This window comes from Eulemur rufifrons, chromosome 15 (assembly GCF_041146395.1).
Source record: "Eulemur rufifrons isolate Redbay chromosome 15, OSU_ERuf_1, whole genome shotgun sequence".
Taxonomy (NCBI): Eukaryota; Metazoa; Chordata; class Mammalia; order Primates; family Lemuridae; genus Eulemur; species Eulemur rufifrons.
In genome coordinates, this window is record NC_090997.1 from 7,608,304 (window position 1) to 7,635,052 (window position 26,749).

At 36.7% G+C, this 26,749-nt stretch overlaps 1 protein-coding gene across 2 annotated transcripts in view; it reads left to right on the forward strand.

Annotated features, from left to right (window-relative positions):
- ZFAND3 (zinc finger AN1-type containing 3) overlaps nucleotides 1-26,749 on the forward strand; it is a 318,007-nt gene that overhangs the window by 70,177 nt on the left and 221,081 nt on the right. For both annotated transcript variants that reach the window (XM_069487318.1, XM_069487319.1), the window contains exon 2: nucleotides 21,733-21,773. In XM_069487318.1, the coding sequence (XP_069343419.1) occupies nucleotides 21,733-21,773 (41 nt within the window). The remainder of the gene's footprint in view (nucleotides 1-21,732; nucleotides 21,774-26,749) is intronic.

Consider the following 26,749-nt stretch of genomic DNA (forward strand, 5'->3'; position numbering starts at 1 on the left):
CTGTTTTTGAATTCAGCTTTACTCAGCTTTTATATTTGTAAATTTGGAAGGTGTAGCTAATTCCTGCCAAAGGTAAAGCTGGGGTTAAATTGGAATCTGAATATAAAATATTTGTTATATAATAACATTAATAAAAATCATAAAACAAAATTTTGTTCACATCTTTTTTTTTTTTTTTTAAGAGACATGGTCTTACTCTGTCACCCAGGCTGGAGTGCAGTGGCATCCTTGTAACTCATTGCAACCTCAAACTCCTGGGCTCAAGTGATCCTGTCTTAGCCTCCCTAGTAGGTGGGACTACAGGCAGGCACCACCATGCCTGACTAAGTTTTCTATTTTTTGCAGAGAGAGGGTCTCGCTCTTGCTCAGGCTGGTCCTGAATTCCTGGCCTCAAGCACTCCTCCCACCTTGGACTCCCAAAGTGCTAGGATTACAGGTGTGAGCCACCACACCCGGCCCCTGTCCATATCTTTTAATATTTGTTGGACCATTCTAGTCCTTGTGTGGTGCATTCATCTCCGTATTTCAAAGAGCTATAATCATGAATTAGATTCCTTTTTAAAAAAATAATTTTAATTGAATATAGACTTTCCCTTTTTAGGTAGAGTTCTAGTAGCAAGTTTCCCTCCCTCCCTTCCTTTCTTTTTTTTTCTTTCCTTTTTTTTCCTTCTTCTTTCTTCTTCTTCTTCTCTCTCTCTCTTTTTTTTTTTTTTAAAAGAGATTTGGTCTTGCTATAATGCCCAGGCTGGCTTTGAGCTCCTGGGCTCAAGAGACCCTCCCTCTTACCTCAGCCTCACAAGTAGCTGGGAGTACAGGTTTGAACCTCTGCCTGGCTTAGATGCTGTATACTTATCATTTTACAAACATTATTCTGTGTTGTTACTTAGTTTGGGAGTAGTTTCATAGATGGTTTTAAATATTAATATTTTAAACCAATATAAAGTTGGAAAATTGGCAAAGCATATCAAGCTGTATCTATGCATTAATTCAGGATGGATCTTTGCACTTCTATAAAAAGTATTCATTTAAACAAGATTACTTTGATCACCAGTCTCCACACTTTTAGAGGGTCTTAATTTGTACATAATGAGAATTTTTTGGCTTAGAAAACTGTTCTTATGTTACATCTTGTTTATTCATTGGGTAGAGTTGTAGCAGAATTATAATTAGCTGTATAATAGAAAAACCCTGTAATTTGAAGTTTAAATATTTAAGCTTTCAAGTTAGGTTCAATAATAAGAAAACAAAATACTGAAATAGTTGATTTCTAATTTGTTTGATACATGAGATATTCTGGCAAGCCTTCAGATTAGAATGGTTTCCAGAGATTGAATAAAATTATTAGTTTATCACTAATATACCAGTCTTTTAGATTACCACATTTGTTTTCTGTGAACCTGTCATTCAGGGGTAGATCATTTATTTTCTGAACTTTCCATTTTCAAAGCTTCTCTTACCTGCTGTATAACCTTTCTTGCTACTTAGCTTTTATTTATAGCATTTACTCCCTTTAACTAGTGGAGTAAGATGGAGTTGAGAATAGAGGACATTTATATTAGATCAGTAGTCTGTGGTTTTTGGGTGGGAAGGATAAATAAAAGGAGAGTTAATCATTGATGAGAATTCTTAAGTCATCCACTGATTTTAATATCAGTGGCAGAGTATGTATTCTAATATCACAAATAATTTAATCACCACTAAGGTAGAACTGATGAAAAGTTTTTAAACTTGCAGTTCATAAAAAATATGCTTGCTTTTTAAAAATTCTTTTCCATAAATAAGTAGCAATCTATGCTTTGTACCTTGCAAGTTGCTAGCTGCTATTACCAAACAATAGTCCCTTTGTGAAGTGTGAGGTTTTTGTTCTGTGGATAGTCCCAAAGGGCTATATGAGGAAATTCTGAAGTAAAGGACCAGATTAACTTTAAAAAAACAAACTACTTGGCCTACTTGGAAAGGGATAAACAACTACAGGCTACAGTTTTTGCTTTTCTGCAATGCCAAATTTTAGCTCAGAGCAAATTCTTCAGCAGAGCAATAAACCTTTGAAAATTGCTTTATAATGGAAATGCTGACAGACCATTAACTACAGTGGTGCAAATGTGCTGCTCTGACATACATAAGTTTGTCCCAAGTTGCTAAATAGAATAAGCCATGTTGGGCAGTGTACATCCTGTGTAAGCCTATATGGGTGTATATAGTTTGTTAAGTTATGCCATCTAATGATTAATGGGGAAGCTCAAACATATCACCTTTGACATGCAGGAGAAGTATCATTTTAGAAGGAAATAGTGGTTTAGGCTCTGCTGATACTGATAGCTCATTTTATATTTGCCACACTGGAAAAGGCCCAGGGTAAATTTAACATGATGCATTTAATCACCATTCCAATTACAGTGCCACTGAAGCAGATCAATGTTTTCTTACTACCAATTCATTGGAACTTCTAGGTCATAAAGTATCATTATTAGGCATATTGGAAAGTCTCAGCCCAATGGAAATGTGGATTCTGGGATTTTCCAATTGCTTTGAAATAGTAACAGAGGCTGCTTGGTTGTACATTTTCTCCATGTAAAATAAAAACTGGAATTTAAAGGGATTGATACGACAAAGTGAGAATCCTATAATGCCCCAGGGAAGGATGAAGCAGAATGTTCACATCTAAAAGTAAAATAAGGAAAATGATGTAAAGGGGTAGGTACTTCCATAGCAACCTGCTTAGTGACTGATATCACAGCTAATATGTGTTGTGAGAATAAGTCTTGTTCTTGGCTTATTCACAGCATCCAGAACGGTGCCTGGCACATAATGTGGTGTCAGTAAATAGTTATTAGATTTACTTGTGCTTGTTTATTTGAAAACTAGCTGGATTGTCAGGCACCATGCTAAATGTTGTGTAAGGTTACTAGTGTGTGTATGTATCTCATATAATACATCTATGTCGTACATGAGCAGCTAGAATTAATAAAAGAGTTCTTACAGGCAATATAGGTACAATTTTATATGTTGAGTATCATGAGTTAATGCAAACATTCAAGTATATTTTGGGTAGAATCATGTCCTTTGAAAAGTAAGTGTACAGTAAAAGGGTCCAATGTCCTAATTAGATTATAAGTAAGTCCTGTAATCTTGTACTCCAAGATCAATGCTAGTTGCACTGGGCTTATGTGTTCTCTTTGTTTGACTCAAAAAAATCTTTTCTTTTCTCTCTCTCTCTCTCTTTTTTTTTTTTTTTAACTTCCCTCTGGCAGTTCCCAAACTTGGCTGTCCACCTCGGCTTTTAAGAAAATATAAGGATTATTGGACATTAGCCCAGACATTTTGATTCATTAGGTCCTGAGGTGGGGCCTAGGAATCTGTATTTTTTTAAAATTTCCTTTCCGTAGATGCTTATTTATAGCCAGTTTCTCCCCTCCACATCTTTCATGATTTACTTTGAAATAAGTTATGACAGTTACCTTGGACTTCTTGGATTCTCTGGAAGTGGTAACCAGCACAGTATTAATAATTAATGTCTTATCCTGGTTGAAGGAAAGAAATGCTAGCACGTGTCATACTAAAGGTCTTCTAGGACTAGTGTTGACTTTCTGTCCATATATTTTCCTGGAAAGCTATTGTCAGGACAGTTTGGGGAAGGATATGTTTTTATTTTTTTCATGTGGCATATTCATAGAGTTGTGTTACTGGACGGTGTCTTAGTTTATTTCCTTCCTTTTATATTTGAGTTAATCTTAAAAATGTTAGGGTTTGAATCCCAGTTACACTTTTTATTAGTTAAGTTGCCTCGTTTCTCTGAGCTTCAGTTTCATATACATAAAATGGGGATGTTAATACTTATTTACCTTACAGGTTTTTTAGGATTAAAATGCACAAAAAATACCTGATGCATATTTTGCTTGTAACAATGTAGCAAGTGTTCCATAGATGTTAACTATTATGACACACCTATGATGTTTGTGGTATATATAAAAGCTAAAAGAAGTAGAAACAGTTATAGTAAGTTCAGGTTAAAAGTGCTATACACCCACAGGCAGAGTTTTGTTTGCTTTAAAATTGTGGTATAATATAAAACATACCATTTAAACCATTTTAAAGTAAACAATTCAGTGGCATTTAGTACAGTATTGTGCAGTCATCACTATCTAGTTCCACATTTTTATCACCCCAAAAGGAAACCCTTACACCTTGAACAGTCGCTTCCTGTTTACCCCTTGCACCCACCAATCTGTTTTCTGTCTCTGTGGATTTGCCTATTATGTATATTTCATATGACTGGAATCAAAAGATGTGACTATTTTCACTTTGCACAACGTTTTCAAGGTTCATCCATGTGGTAGTGGGTATCATTACTGCATTAGTTCATTCTTTTTAATGATTGAATAATATTCCATTGTATGGACACACCAGGTTTGTTTATCTGTTCATCAGTTAATGGACATTTAGGTTCTTTCCACTTTTTGACTGTGTGAGTAGAGCTGCCACGACTGTGCATGTATAAGTTTTTGTTTGAACACCTGTTTTCAATTCTTTTGGGTTATATAGGTAGGAATGGAATTGCTGCATCATGTGGTAATTCCATGTTTAACTTACGAGGAATTGCCAAAGTATTTTCCACAGTGGCTGTACCATTTTATATTCCATAAACAATGCAAGAATATTCCAATTTCTCCACATCCTGGCCAATGCTTTTTTTTTCTTTTCTTTTCTTTTAAAATAGCTGTTCTGGTAGGTGTGAAGTGTATCTCATTGTGGTTTTGGTTTGCATTTCAGCATCTTTTCCTCTGATTTTTGGCCTTTTGGACACCTTTGGAAAAATGGCTGTTTGAATCCTTTGCTTATTATTTAATTGGGTTGTTTGTCTTTTTGTTATTAAAGGCAGTATTTTGATTATGAAAATTTATGTATTCTCTGGGGGCCTTATTTGGAAATACAAAGTATATTTTGGGATATAAAATAAGGGATTGGGAATTGGAGTTCTTTAGTTTTTAAGGAAAGTGTTATTGAATATTTCATTTTTATCATTTTTTGTAGAAATGTAATTCTCTTTAATCTTATAGCTTAGCCTTATGTCTGACTTCTGTCTTTAGTCTTCACTAGCAGATCATCAAATTTATTCCTTTCCAAATTATCATTGTTTTACATTTGTTCTCCAAACTTTTTTGTTGACAGCTTTATTGAGGTATAATTTATATACCATAAAATTCACCCATTATAACTATATAGTTCGATGATTTTTAGTAAATTTATACATTTGTACTACAGTTACCATAATCTAGTTTTAGGACATTTTGATCACCCTGAAAAGTTTCCTTGGGCCTGTTGATAGTTCCTGCTTCTACCCCCAGGTGACCATGATAGGCTTTCTGTATCCCTTGATTTGCCTTTTTGAATATTTTATGTAAGTGGAATCACAATATGTAGTCTTTTATGACTAGCTTCTCTCACTGAACATGTTTTTTTTTTTTTTTTTGAGACAGAGTCTCACTCTGTTGCCCGGGCTAGAGTGAGTGCCGTGGCGTCAGCCTAGCTCACAGCAACCTCAAACTCCTGGGCTTAAGCGATCCTACTGCCTCAGCCCCCGAGTAGCTGGGACTACAGACATGCGCCACCATGTCCAGCTAATTTTTTGTATATATATATTTTAGTTGTCCATATAATTTCTTTCTATTTTTAGTAGAGACGGGGTCTCACTCTTGCTCAGGCTGGTCTCGAACTCCTGACCTCGAGCGATCCACCTGCCTCGGCCTCCCAGGGTGCTAGGATTACAGGCGTGAGCCACCGCGCCCGGCCCTGAACATGTTTTTGAGGTTCTATCCATGTTGTAGTGTGCATCCATAGTTCTTTTTTTTTTTTTTAATCCATTCCTTGGATAATATCACATTTTATTTATCCATTCACCAGTTGATGGGCATTTGGATTGTTTCTAGTGTTTAGCTATTATGCATTAATGAACATTCATGTACAAGTGTTTGTGTGAACATCCTCCAACTTTTTATTTTGAAAAATAAAGTGTTAGCAGCTTCTGAGTGTAGGTTTTTCCAGGTTGTTGGTGATCCTTGGGAAAAAAGAATTTCAAAGTGCACTATGTAAGCCAAGCAAGCAGCTTTTTATTGAAAGGTTGAAAGCGAAAGTACCTTCTTAAGAGAGAACGCTAAGAGAGAGAACGCGCATGGGCAGGCTCAAAAAGAGGAGCTGCATGGGAAGCAGTGGTTTTTGGTCTTTTGAAGTCTTACTAATTGAGGGGAGGAATATTCAAAGATTGGCTTTTACTAAGAATTTGGGTAGTAATTCCTAGAATTGGGATCCCTCCCATTTTTATATTTATATAGCTGTTTTGGAATTGTCATGGTGATTTCAAGGGCTGAGAAATTTTAAAACTACAGTGTAAATGATATTAGCCATAGTTCATGCAAGATGACAGAGACAGCTGACAAGCTGGGTTGAAGCCCATTCTTGCCTGTGGTTATCAGCCGCCCCCCCCTTAGCTTCTGCCTGAGGGTTGTTTACTTTTACACCTGCACCTACTCTGCAAGCTCCTGCATCTGGTCTCAGGCCTGTCTCCTAATCTTCTACTCTAACAAGAGTAGCATAGTGATTTTATTTCCTTTGGGTGTATACCCAGAAGTGTAATTGCAGAATCATATATGGTAGCTCTATTTTTAATTTTAATTTGCTGTTTCTCATACTGGGAGTACTCATTCTTACCGATGGTGTACAAGGGTTCCCTTTTTTCCCCACATCCTTGCTAACACTTACCTCTTGTCTTTTTGATAATAGTAATTTTTATAGGAGTGAGATGATAACTGATTGTAGTTTTAATTTGCATTTCTCTGATGATTAGTGATGTTGAACATTTTTTCATATACCTGTTGGGTATTTGCCTGTCTTCTTTTGAGAGATGTTTATTCAGGTCTCTTGCCCATTTAAAATACTGAGTTGTTTTCTTGCTATTGAGTTGTTTTGAGTTCCTTATATATTTTGGATATGAACCCCTTATCAGAAGTATGGTTCTCAGCTGCAGGCCTGTAGTACCAGCTACTAGGGAGAGGGGGGAGGTGGCAGGAGGCTGAGGCAAGAGGATCACTTGAGCCCAGGAGTTTGAGGTTGCAGTGAGCTATGATGATGCCACTGGCCTGGGTGACAGAGTGAGACCCTGTCTCAAAAGAAAAAAAAAAAGTATGGTTTGCAATATTTCCTCCCAGTCTGTAGGTTGTCTCTTCACTGTGTTGATCGTTTGCTTTGTATAATCTTTCTAGAGTTTTATGATTTGTTCCTCAGTCCTTAAGTTGTCTTGGCCATACTTAATATGCCAGCGTCTTTTTTTCCCTCCGAATAGCAACAATGTCTTTTAATCTATTCAAAATAGTCAACATAAGTTTTGTAGAAATAATGCTTTCTTTTGCACTTACCGGTTTAGGTCATAATTAATTAAATTATGTAATTGCAGTAACAAGTAAAACAGGCATAATTTTATAACACACAGACACCTGTGAACAAAAACCTGGATCTTGATAGACATTCAGCTTGAAAGAGCACTTGGCAAGCTGTGGTTATGTCATGTGTTTTATGGGGGTCTCAATCAATAGCATAGGTTAATACAGCCAGTTGAGTAGAGTCTTGCCAAGAAAATTTCTGCTGTATTCTTTGCAGAAGAGGATGGTGCTGCAGATTCACCATCTTGGGGCACTAAGGGCAACTATCTACTGTAGGTTGTTTATTATGGCTCTTTTTTTCTGCCACTTTACAGCCCTTCATCTTATTTTTTTGGTGAATGGTTTAGACAGATGTTTGTGAGAGGTGGCAAGTTTTATGGCTAAGATGGTAGGCTGACCTAGGACTATCAAAGTCCTCTGAGAACTATTAGCCAATCCTCAGCATTGGGGAGGGAGACTCTGCAATCTAAGTTGAATTCTGTCTGCTAGATCTTGAGCACAGTGCTTTTTATTACAATATTTCCATCACAGTTTTAGATGGGGGCAGAGTATGCTCATTAAGTTTGTGAATGGCATCAAATTGGGTGGGATAGGTGGCTCAGTAGAAAACTTGATTAAAATTCAGACTATCTGATGGTTTAGAAAAGGTGAACATACACAGTATGACATTTAGCTGGATCAGGGCAAGATAGTTTTCTTTAAGGAAAGTAAATAGCTGTGGAAATTCATTATGGAACTAGAGTTTTTGTATTACACAAGTGATAGTACAAAAATATCCTAAAGTGCTAAGAAAATTAGTTAAATAAGGGTCAGTGCTGCCTTTGCATCTTCCTTTCACAAAAGATTTCTCTGTAGTATGTGATGCTGTTTGATAGTGTTTTTACCCACAGTAGAACTTCTTTCAAAATTGGACTCAGTCCTCTCAAACCCTGCCCCTACTTTATCAGCTAAGTTTATGGAATATTCTAAATCCTTTGTAGTCATTTCAACAGTGTTCATAGTATTTTTACCAGGAGTAGATTCCACCTTAAGAAACCACTTTCTTTGCTTATCCATAAGAAGCAACTCCTCATCCGTGCAAGTTTTATCATGAGATGGCAGCAATTCAGTCACATCTTTAGGCTCCCCTTCTTTTTATTTATTTATTTATTTTTGAGACAGAGTCTCACTCTCTTGCTTGGGCTACAGTGCGGTGGCGTTAGCCTAGCTCACAGCAACCTCAAACTCCTGGGCTCAAGTGATCCTCCTGCCTCAGCCTCCGTGCCACCGTACCCGGCTAATTTTTTCTATTTTTAGTTGTTTTGGCTAATTTCTTTCTGTTTATAGTAGAGACAGGATCTTGTTCTTGCTCAGGCTGGTCTCGAACTCCTGAGCTCAAGCAATCCTCCCTCCTTGGCCTCCCAGAATGCTAGGATTACAGGCGTGAGCCACCACGCCTGGCCTAGGCTCCCCTTCTAATTCTAATTCTCTTGCTGTTTTTACCACAGCTGTAGTGACTTCCTCCAATGAAGTCTTGAACCCCTCAAAGTCATCCATGACGATTGGAATCAACAAACTTCTGTTAATATTTTGACCTCCTCCCATGAATCACAAATGTCCTTAATGGCATCTGGAATGGTAAATTCTTTCCAGAAGACTTTGCCCAGATCCATCACAAGAATCACTATCTGTGGCAGCTATAGGCTTATGAAATCTGTTCTTAAATAATAAGACTTGAAAGTTGAAATTACTTCTTGATTCATAGGCTGCAGAATAATTGTTGTGTTAGCAGGCACAAAAACAGCATTCATCTCCTTGTACATCACTGTCAGAGCTCTTCGGTGACCAGGTGCGTTGTCAGTGAGCAATAATATTTTGAAAGGAATCTTTTTTTTTCCTCAGCAATAGGTCTCAACAGTGAGGTTAAAATATCCAGTAAATCAAGCTGTAAACAGATGTGCTGTCATCCAGGCTTTGTTGTACTTTGTAGAGCTCAGGCAGAGTAGATTTAGCATAATTCTTAAAGGGCTCTAGGATTTTCAAAATGGTAACTTAAAGTTACCAGCTGCATTAACCCCTAACGAGAGTCAGCCTGTCATTTGAATCTTTCAAGCTAGGCATTGACTTCTCCCCTCTAGCTATGAAAGTCCTTGATGGCATCTTCCTCCAATATAAGTTTTCTTTGTATACATTGAAAATCTATTATTTAGTGTAACTAGATCTTCAGCTAGATCTTCTAGATAACTTGTTGCACCTTCTCCATCAGCACTTGCTGCTTCAGTTTGTACTTTTATATTTTGGAGATGGCTTCTTTCCTTAAATCGCATGAACCAACCTCTGCCAGCTTCAAACTTTTCTTTTGCAGCTTCCTCATTTCTCTTACCCTTCATAGAAGTGAAGAGAGTTGGGGCCTTGCTCTGGATTAGACTTTGGCAGAATATTGTGGCTGTTTCATTTTCTATCCAGACCACTAAAACTTTGTCTACATTAGCAATAAGGCTGTTTGGCTTTCTTATCATTTGTGTGTTCATTGGAGTAGCACTTTTAATTTTCTTCAAGAACTTTTCCTTTGCATTCAAAATTTGGTTAACTGGCTCAAGAGGCCTAGTTTTCCGCCTATCTCAGCTTTCAACATACCTTCCTCACCAAGCTTAAGTATTTCTAGCTATTGATTTAAAGTGAGAGATGTATGACTCTTCCTTCCACTTACAGGCCATTGTAGCATAATTGGCCTAATTTTACTATTGTTGTGTCTCATGGAATAGGGAGGCTCAGGGAGGGGGGGATACTTGGGGAACAGCCTGTTGGCAGGGTGAGCAGTCAGAACACACACAATATTTATTGACTAAGTTTCCTGTCTTATATGGGTGTAGTTTGTGGTATTCCCAAACAATGACAATAGTAACTTTAAAGATCACACTGTGATCATAGATCACCATTACAGACATAATGAAAAAGTTTGAAATATTGTGAGAACAACCAAAATGTGACACAGGGACACAGAGTGAGCACATGCTCTTGGAAAAATGGCGCTGGGAGACTTACTCCACGCAGAATTGACACAAACCTTCAATCTGTAAAAAATGTAGTATCTGCAAAGTGCAGTAACTCAAAGTGCTATAAAATGAGATATGCCTGCCTGTATGTGATTACAGTAGTCCCTCACTTACGCATGGTTTCACATCCTGTAGTGTCAGTTACCCGCAGTGAACCACAGTCTGAAAATACTAAATAGAAACTCCCAAAGTAAAAATTTTTAAGTTTTAAATTCACATTGTTCTGAGTAGTGTGATGAAATCTCATGCCATCCTATTCTCTTATGCCTGTGTCATGAATCATCCCCTTGTCCAGCATATCCACACTCTATACGTGCTTCTGGCCTGTTAGTCACTTAGACGTCAGGTAGACTGTTATGGTATCTCAGTGCTGTGGTCAAGTAAGCCTTATTTTACTTAATAATGACCCCAAAGTGCAAGAGTGGTGATGCTAACATATTATTATAACTGTTCTGTTAGTTATTGTTAATCTTTTACTGTGCCTATTTGTAAATTAAATTAGGAAATTTTTATATATAGGAAAAAACATAGTATGTGTAGGGTTTGGTACCATTTGTGGTTTCAGGCACCCACTTGGGGAATCTCAGAATGTATCCCTGTCTGATAAGAGGGGACTACTGTATATCATTGTGTGATCATAGATTCATAGAATGTCAGTGGTCACTGGTCTAAGTAACTCACTTTATTTTAATGGGTAAAAAAGCCACATACAGAGTCATGCATTTGGGCCAAACCGTTTCCTCCCAGGTCACTGCTCTTACCACTTGCCTTGTAGCAGCTTGTGTTTTTACACTGATGACAAAATTATAAAGGAGTTTGCAACAGTGGAAGGGATATAAGAGTTAGACATTAGAAGTTTATGATTATGAGGGTTGGGAGGCAATGAAATATGATACAAAAAGAAGCAATAGAATCTTTCAAAATTGTAGAATAGGAATATTTTAAGACTTGTTGAGGCAGAGATAGAAAAAATGTACTCAAGTTTTCTTCTGTTTCTCTCTACTGGAGGTTATAACTGGTCAGGTTGATCACGTGGAGAATTTTCTTTTACAGAGTTTAGTCCATCTTGTATTTGTGATGAATGATTAAAATAGGAAATGAATATTTTGAACTTTACTCATTTCTCAACGAGCATTGGACTAGGAATAAGGAAAGCAGTTTCTTCTGCTGTCACCTTTCAACCATTCCTCATCTAGCTTCAAGGGTAGGTGTGGTATCCTCCTGACCCTTTCATGTACTCCTTGAGAATGTCCTAGGAGAATTGATATAAGGTATAATGGTTGGAATGAGCAAATGAAAGGTGCTGTTGGAGTACAAATGACATTTTTTGGAAATGTCAATGACATTACCTGTACATTTCAATTTTTTTGTGTATATGTATTCCTAGATATTTTCTATTTAGTAGATGTTCTGTTGGTACTTGTATCTTACCTGAATGGTGTGAACTTACTTGGATATTTTCCAACTGCTAAAAGTACCTTGTGCTTTTCTTTCTTAGCCACACAGCCTCCCTTCCTAGCCCGTTTAACCTTGTATTAATAGTTTGAACCCTTGCACTTCTGTCATTGCCCAGGCTTGTGTCTCATTTTCTCACAAAAAAAGATCTAATAATGATACTTTAGGTTTATTTTTCATCTTTCATTAAAATTATCCTGCCTTTGATCTATTTTAATAATTGTCCATAAATATGGATGAGTGAATGCCTCTCTGCAATCCTGAATTATCTTAACAATGAGAGCAGGTAAATGCACACTTTGTCAGGATGAAGCAGAAATATTTGCCACTTGGGTAGGACAGGTGCATATGTAATTTCTGAACAGTTTTTATGTAGTAATGGTCTTAAAGATGATAGAAAATGCTGAGCTTAGTATTTTGCTTTAGAAGAAGTGATTCTTTAATATAATTATTAGCCCACTGCAAAAGTTCCATAGCTATTTAATTATGTTGACCACTGTTTGGGAACAAGCACTTTGACCTCCATAAATGTAGTAGTCCCCCACCTCCACCCATTCTCAGAGGCAGCATGGCTAGCCAGGAGAAAAATGATGTCAAGGAGTACCTCATTGTTATCTCTCTTAATTTTTTTATTCTTTGTTTAATTCTCAGATTTTTGTTCTCATACTAAGTGGTTGGGAAGTCTTTTGTGTGTTGTTTTCATAGCATTGTGAAGAATGCCTTAGTGATAGATCAGAACTATAGACCAGTAGCGTAGAATTTTCAATTTATTTTGTTTAACGAAAGTACTTGATTCAGCTGTAACTTATACATCGTAAAATGCACAATCTTATAGTTTAACTTAATTTTGACGAATGTATACACCCATGTAATTATCACCCAGATCAAGAGATAGAGCATTTTTATCAGTCCAGAAAGTACCCTGGATTGATAGAAAATTCTTTTTTTTTTTCTTTTTCCCCCCACCCCAATAGAGAATTCTAAAAAATTTGTAAGATGGTTGGGAATAGATTAAACCAAATATTTAATTAATTATCAGCTTGTATATGATTTCTTTAGGTAGCAAGACAGCAGTGAACTTAATCTTTTTTTCCTATTTTCTCTACTACAACAGTGAATTCTGAGCATTATTTTTACTCTATATAGGGTTTGAATTTTCCTAAAGTGTAATATATATTTGCATATGAAGAGACCCAGATATAAAGTACCCCTTCTTTTTCTCAGTAAGAAAAAGGAAAATGTTTTGGTTAACTTGAATGCAGAAACTTTTAGGGAGTATAGATGAAATAATTAAGTGTCTAATTAAAATATTTATTAATTGCACATATATACTTTTAAAATCTTTAAAAACTTTGAGATAATTATAGATTCACATGCAGTTGTAAAAAAAAAAAGAGAAATCTCATATATTCATTCATCCATTTTACCCTAAATAAATTTTAAAATATTACTTTTTTCACACTTGTTTTATGAACAAATTTATTCAAGTTCTCCATCTCTTCACAGACATAATGTTAATATTTATGAAAACTACTTCTAAAGTTATTGACTGTGGTTTTTTGGCGGATACCATGTTCACTTTCTTTTTCAACTTCCGAGTTATTTGAGATAGAACACTTTAAGAATCTGTAAATATTGCTATCACTGGACTATTTACCCCAAACTACAGAATCCATTTATGTGACATTAGGAGGGTTGCCGTCATTTTGATGTCCTTTCTGATCTTCCTCACTTTTCAAGCCTTTTACTGCATTGCATTCTAGATGATCTTCAAAGGCCTTCTTCAATAGCAGCTACTTCTTTTAATCGTGAGAGCACTCTCCAGAAATAAATATTAAACCTGTATTTAAAATTAAATCTGTATTTTAAGTTGTTACCCACCCCCCCCCCCCAAAAAAAACTTGCCAGGTATAATAATCTTGACAAAGCATCCAGCACTAGTGTTGCTTGTTATCTTTCCATACCTCAGTGTCTCTGCCTAGTGATGAGAACTTTACTGTCTCAGCCATTTCACAGACTCTGACTGGATAGATACCTCTGGGACTGTGATTTCACTGATGAGGTCTTCCTCTTTTGAAATCCCAAGCACCATTTATCTGGACATGACTGCAGGCTTGGATTTCTCACTTCCAGAAATTTTTGAAGCTTTTTCTTCCCTCCGTCCCTCCCCCTCTCCCTCCCTTTAACCGCAACCACTGTATATACAAGGTGTATTAGAGTTGATAGTCTCATTAACTTTCTCTTATGTGGAAAAATTATTTGGCATTTTTATTCAGTTCATTGTATTTTTCTACTTTTTACAAGGGCTTTCACATGTTTAATTTTTATTCTCCTTTTGACTAGTTTATTTTGATGGCTATGCCTCATCTTGTTTATAATTGTTAGGTGATGTTGGACTAAGGTTTTTGTTTGTGTGTTTTTGTTGCTGTTGTTTGAGACAGGGTTTCACTCTGTTGCCCTGGGTAGAGTGCAGTGGCATTATCATAGCTCACTGCAACCTCAAATGCCTGAGTCAACTGATCCTCCTGTTTCAACCTCCTGAATAGCTGGGACTTACAGCCAAGTCCCATCACATCCAGCTAATTTTTCTATTTCTTATAGAGACAGGGTCTTGCCATGTTGTTCAGGCTGGTCTCGAATTCCTGGCCTCAAGTGATCCTCCTGCCTCGGCCTCTCGAAGTGCTTAGGATTACAGGTGTGAGCAACTGCGCCCTGCCTGGAGCAAATTTTTAGTAATGCATACAGGGCCACAATGATAATGTGACTTATTTTACATCTATCGCTACAGTGTATCTTTTAGTGCGAGGACTTAAACACACAAAATCAGGGGCCTACGATCTGCTGTCCTTGAATTTGGGTATAAGATGTTAAAACACTGGTAATTACAATAACCCCAATGCTGGTAATTATAATAACCCACCTAGAATCTAAATTGTTACATTGAAATTAGTTTTTAAAGTAAGCAGGAGCCATATGGCTACATTCTAGAAACTAATTCCCCTTATTAACAACTCCTGTCTTTTCCTTTGTAATATTTCCTTAAAAAGAAAACTTTGCAGACATTGTTTGAATGGTTTAGAATGATGTGCAACAGTTCTGACAGGCTGGTTGAACCACTGAAAGCCTCCTTTGTCATTGCCAGCTAGGAAGTCATGTATTTGAACTGGCCTTTTTCTTGTTTGCCTGGGGTGAGCAGAGAGTGATGATTTAGTAGAGCTGTTTGCTGCTTCCTAGCTGTTTTAGGAAGTTAGTCTTTGTGGCTCTAAGTGTAGGAGGTGGCAGGCAGATGTTACTAGTCTTTAATCATCTAATCTTACCTCTAAGGCAAGTGGAATGATTTTTAGAGTGGAATAGATACTGTGGTTTGTTTTTTCCTTCCCTCTTTTACCCCCTCTTCCCCTCCCCTTTCTCCTTCCCTCTGTTCTCTTACCCTTCCCTCCCCTTCCCTCCTTCTGGATTGTTAAAGTAGATTGAATTAGGAAATGTGAGTAACTTTTACAGATTGTGTTTTTACAGACTGTTATTTACAGATGTGACAGTTTTTACAGATTGGTTCCCTTCATTTAAGAAGGAAATTTCTTTGTAGTCTAGTTTTTTTTTTTTTTTTTTTTTTTGGTTTTATGATAGTGTCGAATCTAGAGAAGTTTAGGGATAGTTAAGACTAGAAGGGCTTGGCATATTTATGTGCTGGTGCTGATTTTCTTTTTACTCTTTTTTATTTTTCTTGTGTCCCAGGTTCTTCCTTACTGTTGATGGTGGGGGGGATGGGATGGAGGGAACAAGTGGTTGTTGAGGAATGTTGATATGGTGACAGGGTTGTTTGTATTTCCATATTTATATCAAAATAGTTTTTTAGGGGCCTGCCATGTATGTGTTTCCCTGGGAGGGGAGAGATAGTAGCTTGTGTGTGTTGGGAAAATATTATAAATAAGATGTTTCTAGAATTCCCAGAAATTAGTAATGTTACTTAATTTGCCAAGATGAATTAGCCTGAAGGCTAATTTATTCTTCTTCAAAAAATTAATTTCCTTCAAAATTGAAAAACATTTTTAAGAAGAAAACATATTTACTGAGATAATCATTTCTCCCATCAAGCAAAGATACAAGAGTAAAAATACTCAGTGTTGGTAAGGGTGCATTGAAAAAAGTATATAGAACTTATCTGGAAAGTAATTTTGTAATATTTGCGAAAATCATACTTTTTCATCTAACAAATTCTCCTTTCCAGAATCAGTTTTAAAGAAAGTCATTCAGACACAGATTTATGATCAAAGATTTAAGTCCCAAAATGTTCATTATTGCAATATTTATAATAGGAAAAAACCTGGGATAAAAGATTATACATCCAAAAGTAAGAGTGTGACTAAATAAATTATAGTATTAGTATATAATGGATTATTACAGAAAAACAAAAATGTTTTTGAAGAATATTTAATGATAGGAGAAATATTAAATGTTAATATAAAATGAAATCTATATGCTTTCATTTTACATTTCTTTATGAAGTTTTTGATATATACAAAAGAAAATACAGTTACGTGTTGCTCAATGATGGGACATATTGTGAGAAATATGAGGGATTTTGTCATTTTGCAAACAATGTTGAACATCATAAAGTATACTTACACAAACCTAGGTGGTATAGCCCACTGCACATTTAGGCTATAAATGTAGCCTGTTGCTCCTGGGCTACAAACTTGTACAGCTTGTCGCTATACTGGATACTGTAGGCAATTATAACACAAAGGTAAGTATTTGTATATCTAAACATAGAAAAGGCACAGTAAAAATACCGTATAAAAGAGAAAAAATGGTACACCTGTGTAGTGCACTGACCATGAATAGAGCTTGCAGGACTGAGTGAGTGAGTGAGTGGGTGGTGAGTAAATGTGAAGACCTAGGACATTACACTAATGTAGACTTTATAAACACTGTACACTTAGGCTATGCTAAATTTATAAAAAAATTTTTTTGTTTGATAATAAATTTACCTTAGCCTTTTTACTTTAGAAACTTTAAAGATTTTTTTAAACTTTTGACTCTTTTGAAATAATACTTAGCTTAAAACGCAAATATATGGCCGGGCGCGGTGGCTCATTCCTGTAATCCTAGCACTCTGGGAGGCCGAGGCGCAAGGATTGCCCGAGGTCAGGAGTTCAAGAGCAGCCTGAGCAAGAGCGAGACCCCGTCTCTACTAAAAATAGAAAGAAATTATCTGGCCAACTAAAAATATATATAGAAAAAAATTAGCCGGGCATGGTGACACATGCCTGTAGTCCCAGCTACTTGGGAGGCTGAGGCAGTAGGATCGTTTGAGCCCAGGAGTTTGAGGTTGCTGTGAGCTAGGCTGATGCCACGGCACTCTAGCCCGGGCAATAGAGTGACACTCTGCCTCAAAAAAAAACCAAAAAAACCAAACACAAATGCATAACTATACAAAAACATTTTCTTTATATCCTTATTCTGCAAGCTTTTTTCTATTTAAAAATTTTTTAATTTTATTTTTTACCTTTTAAGCTTATTTGTTAAAAACTAAGACACGAAGGCACACATTAACCTAGGCCTATACAGGGTAAGTATCATTAATATCACTATGTTTCACTTTCCCATCTTTTCTCACTGGTAGATCTTCAGTCATGCAGCTGTCATCTCCTATGATAATAATGTCTTCTGGAATACCTCTTGAAGGACCTGCCTGAGGCTGTTTTACTATTAACTTTTTTTTAAATAAATAGGAGCACACTAAAATAATGGTAAAAAGTATAGTATAGACCAGGTGCAGTGGCTCACGCCTGTGGTCCTACCACTTTGGGATGCCGAGGTGAGAGGATCATAGATCACTTCAGGCCAGGAGTTTGAGACCAGCCTGGGCAACATAGGGAGACCCAAGAGTTTAAGGCTGCAGTGAGCTATGATCAGACCACTGCACTCCAGCCTAGGTAATAGGGTGAGACCCTCCCCACCTTCCAAAAAAGTATAGTATAATAAATACATAAACCAGTACATAATCACTTATTATCAAGTTTTATGTGCTGTACATAATTGTATGTGCTACTTTTATGTGACTGGCAGCACATCATCGGGTTTGTTTACACCAGCATCACCACAAACATGTGAGTAATGCATTACTCTATGGACATTACGTGACAGCTATGATGTCACTAGGTGATAGGAAGTTTTTAGCTCCATCATAATATTATTGGAACACAGTTGTGTATGTGGTCTGTTTTTGATGGAGGTGAGAACTTGTCACGTGGTATGTGGCTGTATGTAATGTGTATATATGGTACAAAGCCAAATAAAATGAATACCTGTGAGCATACCATACAACTTTACTGGTATTGTTAAATATAATAAATTATGAAGTATGCATATAAAGATAAGTATTCCAAAATAATTCTTATTTGGAGGAGGTAGAATTATAAATGATTTTTAGTTTTTGCTTATATATTTATGTTTTTCTAAAATTCATACAAGGGGTATGTACTTTCAAAATTGGAAAATATTATTAAACATTATTTATTGAAAGAAGAAAAAAATTTAAGCTGCTTTCTAACTCCCATCTCATTGGAAAGTACCTTCTGAAAGTGTCTGCCACCTGTTATCTCCTGAGTGACAAATCATGGCCAGATACATAGGGTGGCATTATCTACCAGTTGTAGGTAGTGCATTGTGACAGAGCTCTAGAGAGATGACAGGCTGACAGCTATAGGAATTGTGGAGACCTTGTCTTCTAGCTGGTGTTTGACCTCTACAAAATGTATTTTAGAAATCTACTTAGATATTTTATGGTTCATGCCTTCAGGAGAGAATTAATTCATTTCTTCATTTAACAAGTATTTATTATATTTATTACTTGTCTTTTAAACACCAAAGAGAGTGACCAAGAGTATCTTTGCTCTTATACCATGTACCTTGTAGTGGTGAAAGATAGTCAACAAGCAGGCAGGCACATGGTGAGATATCAGAGAATGATGTGTTGTGAAAGAAAAGAAAACAGGAAGAGGAACTGATTTAAATTGAGTGATCAAGGGAAAGCTACCGAGGGGTTTGAACTAGGACCTAAGTGACAAGAAAGAGATAGGCTTACAATGATTGGGGGACAGAGGGAGCAACATGGGCAAGAGGTCTGCAGTATATTGTAGGAACAGAAAAAAGGTGAGCATGGTTGGAATATGGTGAATGAGGGGCAAAATGTAAGAGAGGAAGAGGGGAGGTAGGTGGAGTCAGATCATAAGGAGATTTCCAGGCTTTGGTAAAAATTTGGATTTTATACTCAGTGTAATAGGAAATTGTTGGATGATGTTAAGCAGGAAAATAGCATGATCTAACTGCTATGTGGAAAATCATTGTAAGAAGGCAAGAATGGGAATAGGGGGAGACCAGTAAAAAGTCATTTACAGTGGTCCAGGTGAGAGTTAATGGTGGCCATTGTAGAAGCATTGATGAAGGAGAGAAGTATAATATATAGATTTGAGGTCTATTTAGAAGTAGACCCAGTGGCTCTTGCTGAGTACTGTGTATGGGGGACTGCAGGAAAGAGGAGAACCAAAGATGGGTTTTAGGTATTTGAGCGCAACTGGGAAGAGGGTGTTGCCATTTATAAAGATGGACAAGATGACGATATGGGTCAGGCAAGTTTAGTGGAAATACTGAGAATTATAATTTGAAATAATGAGTTTGGGCTGATTGTTGAAGATGTTGAATAGACATATATGAGTTTGGAGCAAGGTGAAGAGTTTGGGGATTGAAGAAGGTAAACATTTGTGAGTCTTTAGTGTATAGATACACATTTTTTTTTTTAAATTTCAATAGATTTAAGGAGTACAAGGGTTTTTTGTTACATGGATGTATTATTATACAGTGGTGAAGTCTGAGCTTCTAGTGTACCCATCACCCGAGTAGTGTACATTGTACCCAGTAAATAATTATTCATCCCTCCCTCCCCATCCCTCCCCGCTTCTGAGTCTCCAGTGTCCTTTTTATAGCACTCTGCATGACCATGCATACCCATCGATACAGTACTTAAAGCTATGGGACTACATGAGATCACTAAGTGAGAAATAGAGATAACGAGGAATGAGTCTTGGGGACTCCAAATAAAGGTCTTGGCAGAGGAGGAGCAGCAGCAAAGGTGGCTAAAAGGGAGCAGTTAGGTCCCTTTTAGGGGAGCAGTTAGGGAGGAAAACCGGGGTAGAGAAGGGTTGATTTGTTCTACAACCTGAGTGACATGAAGGTGAAAGAATAGAGTTTTCCAGACAGAAGTATGGATCTGGTTGAATGCAACTGTAAAGCAATATGCTGTTAGATGCCACCATTAACACATCTCTTCATTCATTTTTATTTACTGATATGTAATTTTCCTCATATTAAGCAGAATTCTGAAGGAATATCCACTTGTTGATATAGCATCTCTTTTGGGAAAGAGAGATAATGACCCTCTTCCCCCACTCTTGTCACTCTGTGACAATTACTGTTAGGTCTTGGATTCTAGCACGTGGCAAAACTATCATAGTTGTCAGGGTATATTTTCTGAGGGAGACTTTCTTTAATTATAAAATTTAGTAAAGAAGGCAAAATAAAATTGGACTATTCTCTTTGTAGGTGAAATTCTGGTCAAAGGCTCAGATGTTGGGAGTGGGGTGTTGCTGAGGAATGAGTGGTAAATAGGTTAGCTTGTCCAACATAGAGTATTCTAGGAGGTTTTTGGAAGAAGGAGCCGTAAGAATGAGTCCACTTGGGAGAGGATCAGTAAGGGAAGCAGCAATGACATGACTTTAACAGAGAGGTCATTACTGATTACCTGCTATGCAGTCCCTGGGCTGCTGTGTGGTGCCAGGTGCTGTGTTGTGAACAAAGGATGGTGGTTGGCCTTTGGAGTTAGCTCAGACCCAAGGTCAGGTATTACTCTACAGTTCCTAGGTTTGTGACCTGGCGCAAGCTGCTCACTTATCTAATGGGGATGAGACTCTATGTCTTTGACTTCTAAGATCCTCTGAATTTAGTAACATCAGAGGAGGTGGGGGGAACATTTCCTCATTAAACTATTCATCACTTGTAGCCAATTATAAGGTGTTTCCTGGTTACTGAAATGCTAATGTGATTTTTTAAAAAGTACATTCTAGGTGCAAAGCAATATGGTAGTAGCCTTCTTAGTGGTGTCGGGAAAATTAATAAGGATGTGTGTTAAATGCCCATCTAAGTTAGTATTCAGTGAATTGTAGCAATAATTAATGGATGAAAGGACATGAAAAATAATTTGATTGAGAGCATCTGAAGAAAAAATTTTAAACAACAAAGTTATAATGTGACCAGGATCTGAAATAGGACAAGAATGATAGGAAAGACCAGATAAAAGTTTGAGTGATGTTATAGAGATAAATGAGTGTGTACATGAGGAGAAAGTTTTACCCCTTTACAAACAAAATTTTCATTGTTTATAGTGATAACTTTGTGGCATACATTCCAATTTGAACAGGGGGAATGTGGTAATCATATGGGATAAATTGACTCCTGTGCATCTTCTGGGCATGTTATGATATTTCTGAACTTGTTGCTCCCTGAGCTGCTAACCACAATAAATAAAGCATTGGCTAACTCATAGGTTTAAAAAAAAGTGTTTTTATTTTTGTTGTTTTTGTTTCTATGGGGGGTTAGCTAGCTAGGGACTTCTTATTAATTTATTAGTTTCTTAGTTCAGTTGCCTGGCCAAGAAATTCTTTGCCTACATTTTAGACATCTTATGTTTTGATTAGAGTGATACAGAATTTTTAGCTCTTCTTTCTTTCTTTTCTTTTTTTTTGCCCCAGGTCCAGCAAGACTATGAATCTCTGTTCCAAATGCTTTGCTGGTAAGTGCAGAAAAAGGGTTTTTTATTTATTTTCATTTTTCTTCTTTTGGTTGAAGACTATCTAAATCACTTGACCTTCCTTTGGACCTATGCATGGGGTTTTGTTTTCTTAGCTTGTATGTAAAAACAGTTTCTCTTCACCAAGGTGCTTCATATATGTGTGTAAGACCATACAGTCTTCCATGAGTGAAATCCTATCTCATGTACACTTGCACCAAACTTTCCTTGATTTACTGTTGTTGGTGTACAGTGGAATTGTAAAAACATGTTTTCAGTCAGGGAGTTTATATTCATTGCTCATCTTGACTTGAATGATTAATGGTGAATGTTGCTTTATCAATGAGAATATAATGGAAAGAATATTTAAATGTTGGAGTCAGAGAATCATGCTGAGTTAACCCCCTTCTAATCAAATTCCTTATTGAAGTCACCTTGGGTAAGTCACTTAATCTCTTTGGACCTTAGGTTCATCATTTGTAAAAGGAAGGATTTGGGTTTGATGTTTGCCAAGGACCTTTTCTAGCCCCAAAATACTGATTGGTCAACTTCTTGAATTATGACTCCTTCATGAAGCTGAAACTTTATATATATATATATATATTTTTAAAGTACTTTATGGGCAGGCAGCTGTAATCCTAGCACTCTGGGAGACTGAGGTGGGAGGATCACTTGAGGCCAGGAGTTCTAAGCTGCCTGAGCAAGAGTGAGACCCTGTCTCTACAAAAAAGAGAAAAATTAGCTGGTTGTGGTGGCACATGCTGATAGTCCTAGCTGCTTGAGAGGCTGACGCAAGAGAGTAGTCGCTTGAGCCCAGGAGTTTGAGGTTATAGCGAGCTGTGATGAGGCCGCTGTACTCCAGCCAGGCAGAGCAAGACTCTGTCTCCCCGCCCCCCTCCCGCTCCCCCAAAGAAAAAACTTTATATCTAGTGATCTTATATATAAAATCACTAAGTCTTTACTAATTAGGATTTAACTGTCTTTATACATTCTGTCAAAGATAAAGCTGGACATTAGTTAAAGTGGTAAAGACAGATTTTAGTCAGTAATACACTATTTAATAGGGAAGAGGGTCCAGCATGAACTGAAGTCAACTTCAGTTTGCACAGAGATGACTGGGAGTTTTAAAGGGAGGAGGAAGGGGCCTACTGCAGTGTGAACACAGGGATGCAGTAGAGCCAGAGAAGTGAAAAATTACAGAGTATGCTGATTAGGTCAGCTATGTCCATTAGCTACCTCTGAGGGAAATAGAGACCCCATTCTTCCAGATGATTACATTTTAAAGGAATGGCTTTCAGGCCCTTGAGAAAGACAATTCCAAGTTGTAGGAGGTACATGTATATCTCAAAGGGACAGGGGAAAGGATTCACTGTTATAAGCCCTTTTTAGTAAAAGCTCTAAGTGGGTGGTCAGGGCCTATCTTCAGGTGTTGGCTAGAACAAACTGTAAATTCTTTGGCAGGCTTGGGCTTTAAGAGGCTAACACTTTGGTTAGGGGTGGCTAGGATCATTCTAGGGATGTTGCCTTGCGCTGTTAGAAACTATGTTGGGCTTAGAGGAACCTGGCTAGAGTTTTACCAAAGATTTTTGTTGATTTTCTTCTTCTATTCATTATGCTGTTTGGACAAGGAAATGGTCATCATGGTATAAGCTTTAGACCTTTACATTCATCTGTAAGGTAGGAGGAAAGGAATTGGGAGAGTTGGGGAAGCTGGCAGCTTATGTCTGTTCAAAATGTAGAAATTGTCAAATAGTTTAGGTTTTTAAAGGAAAGAAATACTGGTGTGTCCCCCCACCTCCATTTTTAACAGTATTTGTTCTGTGTTAAAGGACTATACTCCGCTTCTCTTACTTTGCATATGTTCTGTTACGGATATGAAGAAATACTTCCTCACCGATGAGCAGTTAACTTTATAGTAAAGATGAAAGTGGCAGAGACAAAATGTGTACAGGTTGAGAATCCTAAATCTGAAAATTCAAAATGCTCCAAAATGCAAATGTTCTAAAACCCAAACAAATCAGAAATCCAAAACACTTCTGGTTCCAAGCATTTTTTTCTAAGGGGTACTCAACTTGTATTAGATTGTATATCTGTCTCCTTGTAGAGAGATCTCCCTTGTAATTTAGTAAAGCTTAGCTTTGGGAGAAGGTCAGAAACCTTTCAATAAGGTGGCTCACATCAAATACTCATGAAGAACTCTCTCATGTCCCTAAAGGACAATAAAGTTTAAAAAATTACCTTTGACATGAAAGTTCAGCCGTGGTCTTTGTGTTTCTTTGGTTTAGTTATGGTTTTACTTTCTGTGGTGGTAATTGTTTATTTCTGGTGATCTGTGCCTGTTTACTTTTTATACAGCTTTGCTACTTTTGCCTTTAAAGATATTAAAAGGATATTTTCAAGTTCGTAAAGAAAATATTCTTTCCTTTTTATCTTTACCCTCACACTCCTGCTATCCCTAGTAGCATTTGCCTGGAATGACTAGTAACATTTTGCTTGCTGAAGCAGAATTTTGTGTTCTTTCTGAAATTCAAAAGAAAAGAGGCCATTGAACTTTAAAAATACATTTGTGAATGTCATATGAAGATAGGGAGAGTATAGTGAATGTATTATTGCAGGAGAGGCGCATGACTTGTACAAGACAACATGAAGATTACTTTGGCCAATGTCACTGTGATTTTAAATACTCTTTTTTAAAGTACATTATACAATGTACAATGTATTTTAAAATAACTTTAAAAATAGTTATTGTGTATCAGTAGGTTAAAGAGATTTTTCAGGATTCTTTTTCAGAATAAATGTATGGTATGAAAAAATGAATTTGTTGTTAACTTGTTATATAAAATTGAATGAAATGAGGAAAAAACATGTTTAAAATCTTGTTGAGATAGTAAGTTGTAGGTTAGGAACTAACTGTAGGTGCTGGTTAAATGTTAACTTCAGTAACTTTTGCTGCTGATGAAATATTTTGCTAAATGGTAGCACATGCCCCTCCTCTCCCCCACAACCATCATCACTTCAGATATTCTTTCTCTCTCTCTCTCTCTCTCTCTCTCTTTTTTTTTTTTTTTTATAAAATATTCCTGGGCTGTTTCAGTTTAGAGGAAGGGAATAAGAAGTGAAGGGAAATGAGTATATGAAGAGTGAGAGTTAACTAAAAAGCCATTGAAATGTTAGTTACTGGTAAATTATATACCAAATAATAGTGTTTTTCTATATTGTTAGAATGAGAAATGTCTGTGTCAGACCTTTGTGTGTATGTAGAAGAGGGTCCAACCTGGCTGGATTTGCTAGCAGCAGTCCCCAACCTTTTTGGCACCAGGGACCACTTTCATGGAAGACAGTTATTCCATGGATGGGAGCAGGTAGGCGGGTACAGAGCTCAGGTGGTGATACTAGTTGTGGGGCGTGGCTGTACAGATGAAGCTTCCTGCTATGAGGCCCTTGGTTCCTAAGTTTTTTCTAGGGTGGGGCTGAGGTTCCTAACAGGCCATGGACGGGTACTGGGGGGAGGGGGGGAATGGGAACCACAGTGCTAGAGGCATTAAAGCTCAACTAAAATGTTCCTCTCTTTGAAATGTTAGAGTATTAGTTTTATTTTATATTTTTTGACAACTCTCTTATCTTGAACACTTGTTTGGCCTCTGTTCCCTTTAAAGGCTGAACTCATTTAAGTCCCTTCAGTATTTTCTTCATAATTGTGTAGTATGACCTAAAGATCTTTTATCATCTAAGATTTTTTATGCCAGCCAGGATCACTAGATCATTTAATGGAGGAGCACCAGGAAGTATTTGACTCAAGTATTAGGATTGGAGGTAGAATGGACTTAAAATGCTCATCTGGATTTTCTTTATCTGAGATTATTATTTAGTTGTTAAAAAAAAAAAAACAGGCAAGAGTTAATTTTACCATGTTATATTTTCTCCATTCCTGTAACATTTTCTATTTGCTATTTTTCTACCTTCCCCATTGATCCTCATTTCAAATGTTCTGTATTTTCCTTCTTCAAATCATAACTCTGTACCTTTGTTTGGAAATGCGGATATCTCTGTCTAAAGTCTAAGACTATTCTGTGAGCAGAAGCCTATAACTCCTAAAGTTTGGGTAAGGATTCTCCCACTTTTGAGTTGATATATTAGTCTTCCCAGTCAAGAGCGTTGTTTTTTATTATCACTGAAGAAAGGATTTGCTTAACAGATTTGCTGTTTATTTGAAGTTATGGAAGGAATGGCATGTAAGCACCTTTGAACATGTGTTATCAATTGATCTTGTCACAGATCTTTCCACTTATTAAAGCTAGTCTGAGGATCTCTTTTGGCCTAATTTTGGCTTTTCTATCCCCTTGATAATATTATTTATACCTGTCATACTATCCTTCTCTTTCATTAAACATTTTTATATTGTTTTGTGTATGACTTTACTAAAAGAATCAGATGTCTGCAATGGAAAGCAACAAAATTTCATGACATGTTACTTGTTATGACAAATAAACGTTTATTGGTTGAAACACTACCTTCTAATGCAGTTTTTCAAACTATGGGTGTTGTTATTATTGGGTAGAGATTCAATTTAATGGCTCATAATCAGCATTTAAAAAATTGAGTAGAATAAAAAATATCAGTACATTGCAGATAGTAAGGTTACTATTTTGTGAAACCTTTATTCGAGTTACATATAAAAATGAAAATAATGTGTATTGGGTTGTGATATAAATTATATATATATTACTGTGGAGTATGATTTAAAAGTTTGTCTCTTTGTATTTCTGTGTGTAAATTTAGGGAAAAAAATTGAAAACTAATGTATTACTGAAGTATGGCTTTGGAAAATCTTAGAATCTCATTTTGTTTGTAAAATAGGGGATGCTTACTTTCTGTCTTCACTCAAGGAGTTAACCAGTTGATTTCTTGTGATCTTTGTCAGTTCCGAGCTGTAGACTAGTTTGGATTCATGATTTTCTGTGTGAAAGCATAAACTCAAC